Source organism: Hibiscus syriacus, unplaced genomic scaffold, assembly GCF_006381635.1.
Source record: "Hibiscus syriacus cultivar Baekdansim isolate YM2019G1 unplaced genomic scaffold, ASM638163v2 tig00111582_pilon, whole genome shotgun sequence".
Classification (NCBI taxonomy): Eukaryota; Viridiplantae; Streptophyta; class Magnoliopsida; order Malvales; family Malvaceae; genus Hibiscus; species Hibiscus syriacus.
The window spans coordinates 11,181,898-11,200,231 of record NW_024063126.1 but is presented as its reverse complement, the minus strand read 5'-3'; the positions used below and the strand labels follow the sequence as shown (position 1 = coordinate 11,200,231).

The 18,334-nt window shown below is 40.1% G+C and overlaps 1 protein-coding gene across 4 annotated transcripts; it reads right to left on the bottom strand.

The window, feature by feature from the left end:
- Window positions 1-15,214: 15,214 nt before the first annotated feature.
- On the bottom strand, window positions 15,215-17,907 carry LOC120165287 (RGG repeats nuclear RNA binding protein A-like). 4 transcript variants are annotated; one of them, XM_039174835.1, is made up of 8 exons: window positions 17,771-17,907; window positions 17,370-17,723; window positions 16,617-16,989; window positions 16,460-16,525; window positions 16,238-16,352; window positions 15,954-16,109; window positions 15,788-15,844; window positions 15,215-15,553 (listed from the first exon to the last, which is right to left on the bottom strand). In XM_039174835.1, the coding sequence occupies exons 2-8, from the start codon at window positions 17,566-17,568 to the stop codon at window positions 15,377-15,379; spliced, it is 1,143 nt and encodes a 380-aa protein (XP_039030766.1). In that variant the 5' UTR covers window positions 17,569-17,723; window positions 17,771-17,907; the 3' UTR covers window positions 15,215-15,376. The 4 variants fall into 4 exon arrangements, with proteins under 4 accessions (XP_039030766.1, XP_039030767.1, XP_039030765.1 ...); XM_039174836.1 differs by having other exon boundaries at window positions 17,370-17,690; XM_039174834.1 differs by having other exon boundaries at window positions 17,370-17,907.
- Between the last annotated feature and the right edge of the window lie 427 nt (window positions 17,908-18,334).

Sequence of the window (18,334 nt, the reverse complement as noted above, 5' to 3'; positions counted from 1 at the left end):
GGCTAAGGTAATTTCCAGTTGTCTTTTTAACGAAAATGGTAAGTTTAAATTTTAAGGTAATATTTCGATCCTTTTTACTTACTTTTGATTATATTTTCGAGTAAATAGTTGTACTAATCGTTTTCTCATGATTTCAGACTTCAAAGTTTTTTTTCCATCTAAGGCTCTATACCCGAGCTCCAATTCCTATTTTAAGTGGGGGTGAAAGCGACGCCTTCGTGTGAATTTATTCACCGTGCGGGCCTAGCAAGTAGCCTTCGGGATTCATATATCTTATGTCTTCGTGTGAATTTATTCACCGTGCGGGCATAAGGGAATGTGTCCCCTCGAGTTTAACTTAGTCCATACAAGCCTGTGATGGGTTTAGGACTAAGGGTCTGGCAAGCCCAAGGGGGCACCGACAAGGAGAACTCGGGTACCGTTTTTTTAAAACCTAAACCGGGAGACCATGAAGAATTAGAGCCTACCCCGAAACCACGTTCCAAAACTTAGGATATTTTTACCCTAACCATGTTTTTTTTTTTTTTTTTTTTTTGCGCTTTTTCCTTCCGTCATTTTTTTGTATTTTTATTTTACTAACGTTTTTGCCTTTGTGTTTGTTTTCTAGCATTTGCACCATTACAAGAGGCTATTGATCCCTAAAAAGCGTTTGTTATACACAAAATAATTCGAATTAATGGACAAAGGTGTTGTAATACAAGAGATTGAAAACGCTGAGGCACGACTATGGTCCGAGAAGGCTCAGAAAGAGAAGGGAGACAGTCTTCAGGGAAACTATGTGTCAGAACTGGTTAGTTATGCCGCTGTCAGCCTGAAACAGAATAATGTCCAAGAACTGCGAAACATTTGGGACAGTTGGAAGAATGACAGAAAGCAGAAGTTCAGCCAACGATATGGTGATATTGCCCTCTTGCTCCATGTCAAGACTGATGAGCCCTTACTCCGAGCATTAATTCAATTCTGGAACCCGGGATATAGTTGTTTCACCTTTAACCAGGAAGACATGGTGCCCACTATCGAAGAGTATACTACTCTATTGCACTGCGAAAGCATCAAACTAGAGAGGGCATATATTAAACATGTCAAGAGTCAGCCCTTTAAGAACGGACTGGCCAAGATTGCAGGGGTTGATGAAAAGTGGGTGACTGATCGACTCCGGCACAAAGGTAGCGGGAAGGAATCGAGTGGATCCATATAAAGCAACTAATGAAAAACCACCCTGATGAGTGGAAGACTATAGACCTTTTTGCACTGGGTCTGTACGGTTTAATCATATTTCCGAAGGCTTTGGGGTGCATTGACGCTGCCGTGGTAGAATTATTTGAGCAACTTTCTAAACGAGTTAACCCAGCACCAGCCATCTTGGCTGAGACCTTTCGATCGCTCAACCATTGCCGAAGAACTGGTGGAGGAAGGTTCACCGGGTGCATTCAGCTCCTTCAGGTCTGGATTCACAGCCACTTCTGGAAGACTGACGGGGTTGCCTACCGCCGTTTCAGCACCACCTATTCACCTCTAGGTGAATTTATTACCTTAAAATGGCATGAAGGCGCTTCAAAAGAAAAATGGATGAAGGTCTTTACGCATCTTCAAGACCGAGATATTGTCTGGAGAGCCCCTTGGTTATTCCTCAGTGATATTCTTTTTCGGTGTGGTGACTCCGACACTGTGACCTTACTTGGACTTTGGGGAGCAGTCGGGTATGCTCCGCTATTAGCACTTAGACAGTATGGAGCACGTCAGTTTGTCCCAGCAACATGCGGTTTACCTAGGTCAGAGTTTGAGTATCACGGCGACAGCTATAAGAAGATGATCAAAGAAGCAGCCGATTCGTGGAGGAAAGTGTTCCGAATGGATGTTGTAGCTGCCAGAAGCATGCTCACTCCAGATTATATGGAGTGGCGAAGATTGAGAAAGAATGACAATGTCCCGATGCCAGACTGTGATGACACCCGGACCATGGAAGAACATCTCAGGCATGTCCCTTCTGAACTCGAGATAGCCAAGACCGAGTTTGAAGCCGTGAATAATGAGCTGAAGCAAAGAATAAAGGAACTTGAAGCTGAACGTTATCAGTGGAAGCTTGATGCTGACTCTCAGAAAGATCGGGCAGAAAAACTAGAAAAAGAACAAAAAAGAGTCCGTTTTGAGCTCGAAGACTTGAGAAAGGGGTATCAAGATAAGGTCAAGGATAACTCCAAGTTGAAGGTAACCTCTGAATACTGGAAAGATGAAGCTCATAGCCTGAAAAGGAAGTTTGAGGGGCCTGATGAGAAAGCTTGGAAGGAACAGACGAAGACTGCCCAAAGACGTTTGGCAGATAGTCAATATCAGACCCAACGCTTGAGAGTTCGGATAGCTGACTTAGAAAAAAGACATGAGAAAGATGACAAGACAATAGCTGAGTTAGAAGCTATTATAGATGGGTTCAAGAGGCAAGCAAACGAGCTTCAGATAGTGCCTTTCGACGGAGGATTACAATGGCGTTTCCGTTGGGAACAAGCACAGCGAAGGGTGAGGGCCCGAGACGCAACCATCAGAGATTTCCTGGATCAAGTGCAAAAAGCAGCCCGTCATCTTCACAGCCTGGCAAGGGAAGCTGGTGTGGTTCGACAAGGCATCCTACCAGTGACAGAGGAAGGCAGAAGACTTGTCAACCTACTGGAAGCTGTTCGGGGTCTAGAGGACTTAGTCCGAATGTACTTTTAATCTGTTTTTATGTCTCTTAAAAGATAAAACATTTTTGTCTGAATAAGGATTATTTATAATAATGAACACTTTTCTGGATCAATGCCTCCAATTGCATACATCATACATTGCATTTCTTGCATTTTATATTTCATGTTTGTTTATTTTATATTTTCCATGTTTTTACATTCATATTAACTAACAGAACATGTCTCAGACACCGAGCTTACCACCGCAAGCATCAGATACACATCACCCGCACAATACTCGAGCAAAAAAAGAGACAAATGGAAGCCAGAATAGAGAAGATCGAAGAACACATGGCAAGACTTCAAAAGGAGCTAGAAGATAAGATGGCTCAGAACAGTGAAAGTACTCTTGAGTCCATCAAGAAAAATCAGGAGTCCTTGGTCGACCAAATCGTAGCCAAGTTGTCAGGTCTACAGCAAGCTAGTGCGTCAGGGGGCATCTCTTCCGAGGGGGTGGCCATACCACCAACCCCGCAAGTGGTTCTCTCACCCGGAATATTACCCGGGGACGCATCTGCTACTAAAGGGAAAGCAGCACTACCCGGGGACTCATTCGCTACCAAAGCGAAAGTTGCACCTGCTGTGAAGATACAAACTTCTACAATCATCCCTGATGATCATCCGGATGATTATAATGTCCCAGACTTTGACGAGGAAGATAAAGCCAAAAAGATGGAAGAAAAGATAAAAATATTAGAAGATCAAATAAAGATGGTCCAGGGAGACCATGATTATTATGGAGTGGACGCAATGGAGCTAAGCCTAGTTCCAGACTTGGTGCTTCCACCAAAGTTTAAAATTCCTGAGTTTGAGAAGTTCGACGGGAACAGTTGCCCTTCAGCCCATATCACTATGTTCTGTCGAAAGATGACAGGATATGGAGGGAATGATCAACTCCTGATCCATTGTTTTCAGGAGAGCCTGTCCGGTTCAGCTATTCGGTGGTACAACCAGCTTAGCCGAACTCATATCAAGACATGGAAAGACTTAGCCAAGTCTTTCCTGGAGCAGTATAAGCATATCAACGATATGAGACCAGACCGGGTCATGTTACAAAGCCTGGAGAAGAAAACACAATGAGAGTTTCCGACAATACGCACAGAGATGGAGGGATTTATCTGTGCAAGTTCATCCACCTTTGGATGAAAAGGAAACTAGAAAGCTGTTTGTACAGACCCTGAGGGCACCTTATTTCGGGCATTTGGTAGCAATCACGTCGGGAGTTTTTCAGATTTAGTCATGGCCGGTGAAATGATCGAGTTGGCCATTAAACAAGGAAAGATTGAGGGAGGAGACTCCAGTAAAAAGCCTTCCACGAAAAACAAGGAGCGAGAGATCAACAATGTGAACACCTACAACGTCAACAAGGGGGTTACGATCTCAAGCTCAAATTCCACAGCAGCTGTACCATCCGGTACTTCTAGACAGAACCAGAGAGAACCAAGAAGAGAAAGGGAAAGGGAACAGTTTGACCCCATTCCCATGACGTATAAAGAATTATACCAACAGCTCTTCGACACTCATGCAGTGTCGCCTTATCCTATGAATCCAATAAATCCTCCTTACCCGAAATGGTATGACGAGAGCGCTCACTGTGAATACCATGGCGGTGTGCAGGGGCATTCGATTGAAAGCTGTCTCGCATTCAAGAGACTTGTGCAACGAATGAAACAAGAATTGGATCACTTTCAATTCCGGGGCACCAAACGTCGCCCAGAATCCCTTGCCCAATCATCAGGAGACAGGAATTAATGCCATTACTACTGAAGGGGGAAGGAGAATTAAATCAAGGGTTTCGGAAATTGAATCTCCTTTGGCTTGGGTATGGAGCCAAATGGTAAAAGCAGGATTTCTTGCACCATGTTCAGATACGATAGAAAATGAAGATGGTAACCATTGTTGTTACCACAACAAAGAAGGGCATAAAGTGCAAGATTGCCCAGAGTTCAGATTGTTAGTCCAGCTCATGATGGATCGAAAGGAGTTGGAATTCTACGAGGAAATTCAAGATTCTTGGGAAGCAGATGTTTGTGCCACCGGAGAATCATCAGATAGAAAATTTGGTAGGGGTAGTCCTTTGATAATTACCCCTAAGGCAAGCATGACAGTGACAACACCAGCCAAGGTGGTAATCTCCGCACCGCGGCCTTTTCAATATAAGGACAATCGGCAAGTGCCATGGAAGTACGAGTGTCAGGTGAGCACTTCCGGAGGAGGTAATAGTAAAGTGGGGCAAAGACCACTGGAGCCTTTCAAAGAAGATGTGCTAGTCGTCAATGAACCTATAAAGGAGGAAGAAGCTAAAGAGTTCCTCAAGATCTTGAAGCACAGCGAGTACAACATTGTAGAACAGCTCCACAACTTACCTACACGTACTTCAATGCTAGCACTATTTTAAGCTCGGAAGCACACCGAGAAGCGTTGTAATGTCCTTAATCAAACGTTCGTGCCACAAGACATACCAGTCAGCAAGATGGATCGACTGGTGAACAATATTCAAGCTGATAATCTCATCTCGTTTTCAGATGATGAGATTCCATCAGGAGGAAGAGGCCGAACGAAGGCGTTACACATTACTACCTACTGTAAGGGGCACGCTTTACCAAGTGTCTTAATTGATAACGGTTCAGCCCTAAACGTGATGCCTTCAATTACATTGAAGAGGCTACCAATAGATACCTCTCATATGAGAGCTTGTCAGAATGTGGTCCGAGCATTTGATGGGACCAAAAGAGAGGTAATCGGAAAGATTGAGGTACCATTGACCATCGGACCAGCCACCTATGATGTTGAGTTCCTTGTGATGGATATCATGCCGTCCTATAGTTGTCTTTTGGGAAGGCCGTGGATTCATCAAGCAGGTGCAGTACCCTCCACGTTGCACCAGAAAGTTAAATTTGTCATTGACGGGGCCTTAGTAATCATCAACGCTGAGGAAGATATCGTGGCAAGCGTGACCACGGAGGCTCCATACATCGAAGTAGATGAGGAAGCGGTAGAATGTTCGTTCCGCTCTTTGGAGTTTGTGAATGCCACATTTGTGGCAGAAGGAAAGAGAATCCCAAGACCTCGACTCTCCAAATGCACAAGGATGGAGATAAAGCAAACCCTAGGCCGAGGCGCCAGAACCGGGAGAGGTTTTGGGAAATATTTACAAGGGATGATCAATCATGTTATTCCTATCTCAAAATTAGACCAATTTGGGCTCGGTTTTCAGCCCAGTTATCATGAAAAGAGAAAGGAGATCCAGAAGAACCGGGAGAGAAGGTTAGCTAGATTGACTGGAAACGAACTCCAATGGAAGCCTATGACATTCCCGCCGCTTTTCAGAACATTCAAGTCAGGTGGTTATGTGTTTAAGACCACCACATCCGAGTTAGAAACGGCTCTGGAAGATCTGAACGTTAATGCCGTGACCACAGAAGATGTTGACAACGAAGATAGATCCAGGATATGCCCTCTGCCACATGGATTCGTGCCTAGCAGTCGGTCGGTGGAAGAACTACCTGTGGTTTACAAGAATCTTTCAGAGTAATATTCGAACTATCCCTATTTGCCTATACCCGAGGCAATAGGTGATCTTTTGTAAGGGTGAATAAATGTTTTGTTTAAGTTTAATAAAGGATGCATTTTTCTTTTCCATGGCAAACAAAGTTTTCTTTTATTCATTATCTATCTCCTCCAGTATTTCATTTCCAGTTACTCTCAAAGTTAGTTCTTGACCATTCCGTGTGGGATAGTATCCTCTCACACATACACATCTTCCTCCTTTCAGGTTCCCAGATAACGATAATGTGGGCACTAATGACCCTGATCCGGAGGTGGATTTTGAATCAACCATTTGTCTTGGGGAATTTGAAGAATGCGATAATGAAGAAGAATACAACTTGCCTACCGAATTGTTGAGAATGGTAGAAAAAGAAGAAAAGCAAATACTGCCACATGAGGAGGCGATCGAAATATTAAATTTGGGCACTGAGGAAGATCGAAAGGAGGTTAAAATCGGCACAACTCTTTCGACTGAAGAAAGAAAAAACCTGATAGCCTTACTTCAGGAGTACGAAGATGTGTTTGCTTGGTCGTATCAAGACATGCCGGGACTAGACACAGATATGGTAGTTCACAAACTGCCAATCAAACCAGAATTCAAACCTGTGCAGCAAAAACTGAGAAGAATGCGACCAGAAATGCTCCTTAAGATCAAGGAGGAAGTCAAGAAGCAATTTGATGCCGGTTTTCTCCAAGTAGCCAAATACCCTGAATGGGTGGCCAACATAGTGCCTGTGCCGAAGAAGGACGGGAAAGTACGCATGTGTGTCGATTACCGGGACCTTAATAAGGCCAGTCCCAAGGACAACTTTCCTCTGCCACACATAGACACTCTGGTGGACAACACGGCCGGGAACGCCTACTTTTCATTCATGGATGGATTTTCGGGGTACAATCAGATCAAGATGCATCCCGAAGACATGGAGAAGACCACTTTCGTCACAATGTGGGGAACTTTCTGTTACAAAGTGATGCCTTTCGGATTAAAGAATGCTGGGGCAACATATCAGAGAACTATGGTGACCCTGTTCCACGACATGATGCATAAAGAAATCGAGGTTTATGTCGACGACATGATTGTCAAGGCACAGACCGAGAGTGAACATGTCAAGAATCTGAGGAAGTTCTTCCAGAGATTGAGAAAGTTCCAACTGAGACTAAACCCTAGCAAGTGTACCTTTGGGGTAACATCTGGAAAACTACTAGGCTTTATAGTCAGCGGGAGAGGCATACAGGTCGATCCTGATAAGGTTAAATCTATCCAGAATCTACCTCCACCACGAACCCAAAAAGAAGTCCGAGGTTTTCTGGGCAGACTAAACTACATAGCTCGGTTCATCTCTCAGTTAACCGACAAATGTGACCCTATCTTTCGTCTCCTCCGAAAGAATAGCCCTGGAGCATGGGATAAAACTGTCAGATCGCATTTGAGAAGGTAAAAGAGTACTTGTCTCACACTCCTGTCCTGATGTCCCCTATCCCAGGAAAACCTCTGTTTTTGTATCTCTCCATATTCGAGAACTCCATGGGGTGTGTTCTGGGTCAACACGATGAGTCTGGGAAGAAGGAAAGAGCCATCTACTACTTAAGCAAGAAGTTCACCGATTGCGAGGTCCGATATCCTCCTATTGAGAAGGTTTGTTGTGCTCTGATATGGGCTACAAAAAGACTTCGACAATACATGTTGTATCACACCACTTGGTTGATTTCCAAGTTAGACCCTCTAAAATACATGATGGGTGTACCTGCTCTATCCGGAAGGTTAGCCCGATGGCAGATGCTTTTGTCTGAATTTGACATCGAATACGTGAGCCAAAAAGCCGTAAAAGGCAGTGCCATATCCGATTTTTTGGCAAGCAGAACTGATGAGAGCTATGAGCCGCTGGACTTTGATTTCCCAGACGAGGACTTAATGGCCATATCTTTAGAGGAAGCAAGTATTTCAACGGACGGTTCCTGGAGAATGCACTTCGATGGGGCATCAAATGCACTAGGACATGGCGTCGGGGCAATTCTAGTCTCCCCAGAAGGGAGTCACTACCCATTTACCAGCAGACTGAACTTTGATTGTACCAATAACATGGCAGAATATGAAGCCTGTGTCTTGGGAATTCGGGCTGCACTGGGGCAAAATATAAAGACTTTGCGGGTGTATGGAGACTCGGCCTTAGTAATCTATCAGCTCCGAGGAGAGTGGGAAACCAAGGATATAAAGCTGTTAGAATACCGAAAACTAGTGTTGGATCTGCTCGAAGAGTTCGACGAAGTCACCTTCCACTACGTGCCTAGAGAAGAAAATCAAATGGCTGACGCTCTAGCTACCTTGGCAGCCACATTCAAGGCTGGCGGGGAGTCTGAAATGATGCCAATTAACATGCAGTCGTATGAGTACCCAGCTCATTGTTACCAAATTGAAGAAGTGAAAGACACTAAGCCTTGGTACTACGACATTCTGCAGTATATCAAGCATCGGAGTTATCCAGAAAAAACCACTGAAATCGAGAAGAGAACCCTTAGAAGGTTGGCAGCTGGATATGTCCTTGACAGAGAGGTTTTATACAAGAAAAGCCATAACCAAGTTCTGTTAAGGTGCGTCGATGCTGAAGAGGCAAAAATGATAGTGGAAGAAGTACATGATGGGGTTTGTGGAGCACATGCAAATGGGCATATGATGTCAAGACAAATAATGAGATGCGGATATTTTTGGTCCACACTGGAAAGTGATTGCATCAACTATGCTAGGAAATGTCATAAATGTCAGATTTATGGAGACAAGATAAATGTTCCACCCCATCCACTTCATGTAATGACGTCACCATGGCCTTTTTCCGTGTGGGGCATGGACGTTATCGGGCAAATCCATCCGAAGGCTTCGAATGGTCACCGTTTCATTCTCGTAGCAATTGATTATTTCACGAAATGGGTAGAGGCCGCGTCATACGCCAGTGTCACTCAATCCACTATTTGCAAGTTTCTGAAGAAAGAAATTATATGTCGGTATGGTCTACCTGAAAGGATTATCACCGATAACGCAACAAACTTGAACAACAAGATGATGAGTGCTGCTTGCGAACAGTTCAACATAAAACATCACAATTCCACTGCTTACAGGCCAAAGATGAACGGAGCAGTAGAGGCAGCAAACAAAATATTAAGAAGATAGTGGAGAAAACAACTGAAACCTACAAAGACTGGCATGAGAAGTTGCCTTTGCTTTGTTCGCCTATCGAACCTCGGTACGTACATCGACTGTGGCAACTCCATTTTCACTAGCCTATGGAATGGAAGCAGTGCTACCCATTGAAGTCGAGATTCCGTCTCTCAGGGTCTTGTCAGAAGTCAAACTAGATGATGCAGAGTGGGCACAATCCAGATATGATCAGCTTAATCTGATAGATGAAAAAAGACTGAAAGCCATTTATCACGGTCAAATCTATCAGAAACGAATGATCCGAGCACACGACAAAAAGGTGCGCCCGAGAATATTCCGTGAGGGGGATCTAGTGCTAAAAGAATTTGGCCAGTCCAGAAAGATTTCCGAGGAAAATGGACGCCAAATTGGGAAGGACCTTATGTCGTGAAGAAGGCTTTCTCCGGAGGAGCCCTTATCCTGGCTGAAATGGACGGACCTGAGCTGCCACATCCCATTAACTCGGACGCAGTCAAGAAATACTTCGCTTAGGATGAAAACCCGAGAGGGCGTCCTAAGTTGAAAAAAAAAAAAAAAAAAAAAAAAACGTTTGGGTGAAAACCCGAAAGGGCGCCCTAAATTAAAAGAAGAGAAAATAAGGTGGGTTCAAGATGAAAACCCGCAAAGGGCGTCTTGCAACTAAGGATGGGTCCAAGTTGAAAACCCGGAAAGGGCGATTTGGATATCAACGGTGGAAACATCCCGGCACATGAATCTTCTACGAACTCAACAAATCGGAGAAATGTTGCACCCTCCCAAACGTTGTCGCATTTTCAAAGATCCTTTGGCAAAGGCTGCATTCAAAGTCACCAAATGGCTTTTCAGCTCAGAAGTGCCCACGTTATCGAGATCTAAGACATTCATTTACACATCATCCTGTATTCGTTTAGTATGTTTCCATGTATTATTTGTCCTTCTCCTCCCTTGTGAATAAAGACAATATTTCCTCTAATTCCTTCTGAGCATCTTGAATTAGATTTAAACCTAATGATTTATTTATTTTTTGTGAAAGATAATCGCATATTACTGTACAAAGATTCATTGAAAAGTACAGGTACCAGAAGCCGATCAAGGCTCATGCACATGCTTGAGATAGTTGAGAAGCATCTCCAAAAAAAAAAAAAAAAAAAAAAAAAAAAAAACCCAGAATGTGCACATCAGATTCAAACATTTGAAGAATTCAAGATCAGAGATCGGAACTTCAAGCTTTCAAAATCAAGAGTCAACAACGACAGGCCACCGGAAATCAAGATTTCTCTCCAGAGCCCATAATAACATATGTTGCCCATACATTTTAGGCATACCTAAGAGCATGACATCCATACCATCGCATATATGCATATCTTTGCAGGTTTTACCCAGAGCCAATTTCAACTTCACAACGAAGGATATTGGACTCCAGACAACAAGTTCAACTTCACGACGAAGGGACCGCTGGTTGTCAACAAACATTTCTCAAATTCAGAGCCAATTTCAACTTCACAACGAAGGATATTGGACTCCAGACAACGCAAGTTCAACTTCGCGACGAAGGGACCGCTGGTTGTCGACAAACATTTCTCAAATTCAGAGCCAATTTCAACTTCACAACGAAGGATATTGGACTCCAGACAACGCAAGTTCAACTTCACGACGAAGGGACCGCTGGTTGTCTACAAACATTTCTCAAATTCAGAGCCAATTTCAACTTCACAACGAAGGATATTGGACTCCAGACAACGCAAGTTCAACTTCACGACGAAGGGACCGCTGGTTGTCAACAAACAATTTCTCAATTTCAGAGCCAATTTCAACTTCACAACGAAGGATATTGGACTCCAGACAACGCAAGTTCAACTTCACAACGAAGGGACCGCTGGTTGCCAACAAGTAATTTCCCGGTTTTAGAGCCAATTTCAACTTCACAGCGAAGGATATTGGCCACGAAACAACGCATCTTGCATTGGATTTCAACTTCACGACGAAGGATATCCAATTCTCAGGCTCAAATTCACGACGAATGAGCCATATACAATTCCAACTTCACAAACAGATTGACTCAACTTCACGACGAGAAAGTCATCTGTGACACCACAACACCAAAGTCTTCAGGTCAAGTTTCACCTTCACAATGAAGTACCTTGAGCCAGAAGAGGATTCAGAGATCACTTGCCAAAAGCTTTGAGCTCGTTCTCAACCTCACAACGAGGGAATTCGTGCTCAAAATATTCCAGTTTTGACTCAACCTCATGACTAGGGAGTCATTTCGTGATTTAAAAACCAGTTTCAACATCGAATTTCAACTCTACGACAGAGGATATTCGATATGGACGAAATTTATGTCTTTTAATCTTTGCTCTATTTCGTTACACGACAATGAGCAAAGAGGGGCAGCTGAATACACTAAATTTCGTCCTTATATTATAATATATATTTATTATAAATTATATTATATATTTATTTACAGGGCCCAACAGTGGACCAAACCCAAGTCCCACGTGACCCAACAGCAGCCCAAGTCAAGAAACTCTATGGCAAATTAGGGTTTCAGCCGCCTCTCTCCACCAGCGCAACAGTCCTCCTCTCGCACGCCTTTATCACGTCCCCAACAGTCCGAGTCCTCCGGCGCAAGAATCACAGCCATCATCAACAACCCACATTAATATTTTACTCGAATTAGAACACTAAATAGGCTGGTATTTTCACTATAAATAAAGATGTAAATAGAACACTCAAAAGAGAAAAAAAAAAAAAAAGGGAGGAGATACGAGTGATACACAAAATACGCAGAAGGAATACTGCAAAATACTAAGGGTTACACAATTTCAGAGCACTTTGCTGTAAACATTCCGAGAGAAATAAAAAGGTAGTGTTTTATTTTTACCTTGTTCGTTCGTTTGCTTCCCTTGCATGTTGATTTTGCGTGATATTTGGCTCGAACTAAACCAAAACCGAACGGTCGAGGATCCGGGGAAGGGGGTTTCTTCCTTCGAAATCCCTCTCTGGGGCTATGTATCTTGAGAAATAAAATGATTTTTAGAGGGGAGAAGAGCTATCGAATTTTTTTTTTAAAAGAAAACTTGAACGTGAAGAACCCAGTGCTTGTTCAAATAACCAGAGAATTCTCAAAACAGGGAGGGGTTTTTTAAAGGTTAAAATAAAAAGATGATTCTTTTTTTCTAGGGCCACACGTTGGGCATTATATGACCCATAAAGCATGTGTGTGTCTAAGCCAAAGTGGGATAATCCCCATGTAATCCCCTGTAGCTTTTTAAAATCTTTAATTTGGCCATTTGATTTGTTTTGCTTTTCAATTGAACCCTTTTTAAAATTCAGTTTATGTTTTAATTTTTTTACTTTTTATTTAATATATTACGTTTTATTATCTATTTTATTATTATGGTATGTGTATATATATGTATTTTTTCATTATTTCTTTTACGTATATATTTAATTAAACATTTCTATTCGTCTTCTATATTTTTGTTTACTACTATTATATTATGCTATTTTTTTACCGTATTGTTATTCATTTTTGTCTTCATTACTTATATATGTTTTTATTATTACTATTATAGATTATATTAAATATTTATTTTATATTTTATATTTTTAGGTTATTTTTATTTATTTATTGGTTTTCTCATTTTTGCATTTTCCGGTTTCTTTTTTATTAATATATATATACTTAACATTTTATGTACATGCATACTAATTCATCTATTTACTTACCTTTTTGTTCTTCCCCTTATTCCGTTTATTTATCTTGCACTTTTATTATCATTTTATGTATTTCTATTTACTTTTTTTTCCTTTCTTAATTGTATTTATTTCATCGCCTTTTTCCTCTAATGCTTTTCGTGACATATTGACATATTAAGGGTATATCTTTAATTCATCAGAGGTAAGTAATTCGGATCGTTATTTTACATTTTACTTTAACTTACAATTTTCTTAATTAAAGACAACTGGAAATTACGTAGTACCGAAAGGACGGTTCAAGGGTGCTAATCCTTCCTTGACCGTAACCGACTCCCGAGCCCGACATATTTCTGGTAAGACGCAGATCAGGCAAGAAATAGGGTATCCGATCAACCCATTTATCTTTAAATAAATGATCGGTGGCGACTCCAATCCATATTTTTCAAGTCGAAGCCCAATTCCGGGGCCCAACCGAAAAGACGGTTACGACATAACGAAAAAAAATTAAGCTCATTTATATCATAATCATCCGTTGTGTACTATAATAACAATATCGTGAACTATAACATTGATATTGTATATTGCCATGTAAGCTTTTTGAATTGTCATGTAAGCAGTATGATGGTCAATGCTCGATTCCGTTGGTTAAAAAGTTAGATTGATTTTTTTCTTAATTTAATAGTCACATTGAGTGCAAAACATGTTTAGGGACTAAACTAGTTTCCCCCCCCCCCTAAAAGTTTGAGGACTTCAATTATCACTAAACATATTTCTTTTTTATTTTAAGGACACTTTTGTGTGCTCTTGCTTACAACAATATTTTGTTTATTTTTTAAATTTAATTGATATTTAATATGCATCAACATTATATTCTTATTGTTAACCAAACATATTAAATTTGTGTAATGAATTTTTTAATAGTTACAGTTTAATTTAATTATTTAATAACTATTTGTTCATTTCTATATTATTTTTATTTATGATTTAAGTTTTCATTTGTATTAACCTAACATGTTTTTTAACTTTAAAAAACGGAAAATGAAAACTATTTTCTAAAAACAAAAACAGAAAATATTTGCTATAGAAAATAATTTTCTAGAACCAAACGGCCCCTAATATTTTTTAGGTTTTTTAAATAAAATTTTAATATATATATGACACATGTCGAATAATGATTTTTTAACTATCATTATAACATATGTACTTAAAAAACTAATGTTAAACATTTATTTTTTTCATTAAACCTATTAAAAATACAAAAAAGATAAAAAAAAAAACACACATTTGGTAAAACATGCATTCTTTATTTTGAATTAATTATGTCACGTAAGATAAAAGGTGTATAACATATTTTCTCAAAAATAATTTTTACAAGGCACACCACTTCTCTACGCGACAAAACTATTAATGAATTGTTTTTTTTTATTTTTAAACATATTTAAAAATACACTTGATTTTAAACATTGATTGTTTTCCAAGATGATGTATCAAATAACTACTCTTATTAGAGATTAGAATTTTGAAAACTATAGCAAAAGAATGTACATTATATTCCTAATGCATTAATGAATCAATCTCCATTAAAGATTGCAAGTAATTTAAGAGACAATGATATGCAAAGCAATATTATTCCCATCATATCAAAAGTAACATTAGTAATAAAAAAGAATATTGATTTCCATATAAGTTTCGGATTCCGGATTCGAGCAGCTGCTTTTCGTAGAATGTGCTGATTAAGAAAGTTTTAGATACATACTATCCTATAATCACCCTAAATCACAATAAAAAAAACTATGATAATAGGCCTATAAAGAATCTGATCTGAAATAATAGATCAATAAATCAGACACCAATGATCAAACAAAAAACTACTATAATGTTATCCACCTAATTTGATTGATAAATTCAAAGCCTATGGTTTCATGAAGAATACAACAATGGAAGAACAGTTAATCAAAGGAATTGCTTCCCTTAAATTGCTACTATTCATTTTTGATCCAATCTAAGTAGCAGATAGTTACATCTATTCTCAAAACAAAAGTGAAAATTACTATTTTATAGTCACCCATAGCAATGGGGGCATTACAACAAAACAAAATATACATCTTTTAAACATGAAAGTCAGAGATCCTTTGGCAACAGGAAACCAGATTATTAGAAGCACATTTCCCAGCCCAAAATTTAAACAAACCAAAAAAGCCGAACACACAGAGATCGTTAGTCAAGTTTTATTGAAATCTCACTTGCCCCCCAAAGTTGGGAACTGCCCAGGGTCTTGAATGGAAGGTGCCGCTTCATTGTGTCTCGCTGTACTTCCTCCATCAAAACCTCTTGAACCACGTCCACGTCCACGTCCACTTGGGTTGCAGTACTTCCCCCCTTCAGCAGGCTTCAAAAATTCATTAATGCTGGCCGACTGCCACCAACACCATCACACATCAGGAATTCAGGATAGGTAACCAGTATATGCCGTAAAGAAATTAAGCAAATCTCGGGACAGAATTGCCAAATTGCTAAAAACGGAAAAAGAAAGCAGCACATATGCATGGAAGTTTTGCAACAAACACATCAAATAGATGACTGAAATTGGAATGTATGAGCCAAAACCAGGGAAGCTGGACATGCCGGTTACTAAACAGATGTAAATTACCTTTTTTGCTCTCTCGTCCTTCTCATAAGCCTCTTTTCTCTTATCCTTATCCGAGTCCTGTACAAGACAATTACAGGGAACAGATATTTAATACATATTTGCCGACTAATAAAACAAAGTCATTAATTGGACTTCCCGAACTCAATCAACGGGTCTCAGGTCTCACCAATTTGATGAAGACCTCATCATTACTCTTCTTGTTTGATAGCTGCTGCATAGACTCAAACTCCTTGGCACCTACTTTTCTTCCCTCAGTCTTGAGAGCCAGCAGAGCCTTCCTCTTCTCTTCCAGCACCTTCTCATACTCCTTGAGAGTCATCTCCTATTAAAATAATGAGATCGATGGTTGTACAAAGTAATGACCACTATTAGTAGCTTCGATTTACAATTAGCAAAGGTTGAACACACTAATAACTATCTAAAAATGACTGAACTGTCGGGGGAATCTACCTTATCCTCGGGTTCTTTTTCTTCAGGTTCATTGGTAGGACTTTCCTTGTTAGCATCTCCTGCTGGTTTTTCATCACCTAAATTCTTCTCACCTTCATTGTCTTCTTCAGTCACCCTGAACAAGTCAAAAACAAAAGAAGAACAAGAGCAACTGATGAATTCATTTGATTTTACGATAGCGTTTTAGACTGGGATCATAACCACTAAAGATAACTAACTCACCGAGCAAGCTCATCAGTCTGACTTCCCCAATTTCCACGACCAGAGCCTTCACGTTTGAGCTCATTTCTGCAGTCAGGAACAAGAAACAAGATGCATCAGTTTTCAAGACTTAAATAAAACATCAAATCTAAAGTCGAGCAAAAACTTCTCTTTTTACCCGCGTCCGGTCCTACTACGGCGTTCATACAACCTGTTAGATCTCTCACCATCCCCAACTTCCCCATTATTAAAACCACCAGAGCGGCCACCACAGTAAGGTCGAGGACCACCATAGCCACCACGCCTTCCAGAGGGTTTCCCACCCTCTCCATCTTCAGCTGCACCTTGACCAGCAGGTCCACCAATATTGCTTAAAGAGTTCTCATCATTAGAAAAATCCCGTCTGTATCCACCACTATCACCGCGTCCACGCCCATATCCGCGTCCACCACGGCCTCTGCCTTGTGCACTTTCATTCTTTGCTTCCCTCACTTTAAAAAAAGGCCAAAATGCACATACGTCAGTGTGAAGCCTCAAAAAGCCAATAGCACCTAGAAACCAGAAATAGAACCCTATTGACAGAACATCATTGGATAGTAACAGAAAAAAATCAGACTCCGACATACCAGAAATAAAACACAAACATAAACAAACTCAAAACTCCCCATAGCCAGGGATGGACCGAGGGGGAGCAGCACCCCTGAAAATTTCAAATTATCATTTATTTTAGATATTTTCTATCAATAATCTATTTTCGCCGATAAAATTTTATAAGTTACACCGTCTTAGCAAAAAATCATCCTTCAGTCTCTGCTCATAGACCATTGAAATGAAGTAACTTAACGCATACCAATAACATGTAATAAAATAATAATTTCAGCAAAATCAATGAAATAAAAAGAGAGTAACCTTTTTATTAGGGAAAACTTACCGGCCTGAGCGGGAGGAAGAGGTTTGGAGGGAAGTTTAGCTTGTTTACCCTGAGCTGCAGGTTGTGTCTTAGCCTGAGACTGAGCCGGCCCCTTCTTTGGGGGGGCGACGGCAGCAGCCTTTTGCTGAGCAGCGATCAACAATGATAGTTCCCCGGTATCATCATCACCCAACAAATCAAAAGGGTTCACACTCGTCATCTCTTCAAATTTAAAAAAAATAGAGCCCAAACTAAGCCCCTCCAAGCCCTTTCTTTCTCCTCCCAAAGAAATGATCTTTGCCTTATCACTACAACGAAACCACCATTGAGATTTTCCTTGTTCTGAAACCAAACGAACCTTCGAATAAAATAGATCTGTAAAAAAGGAAAAAAGAAGTTGAGAGAGAGAGAGAGAGCCTAACCACAAAAGATAAGAGAGAGAAACCTAATCGGAAATGAAAAAAGTATTTGCAGTTGTGTGAATGAAGCTCACTCCCTTCATAGAGATTATAATATTATTATTTTAATAAGTGCTTTGCCTTGGTTGACGACTCGACAGTGGAGAGTTGTTCGGCAGGGATAATCATTTTACGAATCGATTTAGTAAACGGTTTGATATTAATTTAAATGGTTTTTTAATAATATTTAATATAAATATTTTTAAATCTTTTATATGATATACATATATTATGTAAAATTAATAAATTTGACTCAAATTTAAAAATTAATGTATTAATTATAAAAAATTTTGAGTTATTTAAATTTTATTTTATAATTTAATTCAAATTTTAATTTTTTTTAAATTAAATCGAGTTAAATTGAATAAAAAAAATTGATTCTTAAGTCAAGAAGAGTTCTGTTAGCCCCTAGTTGGGGAGGGTGGCTTCCATTCTTGGGCTTTGCTTTTGACAGATTTACGAATATGCCATAATGGGATGGATCCATAATTTTATTACTTTATAGGGTAAAATACACAAATAGCCCCC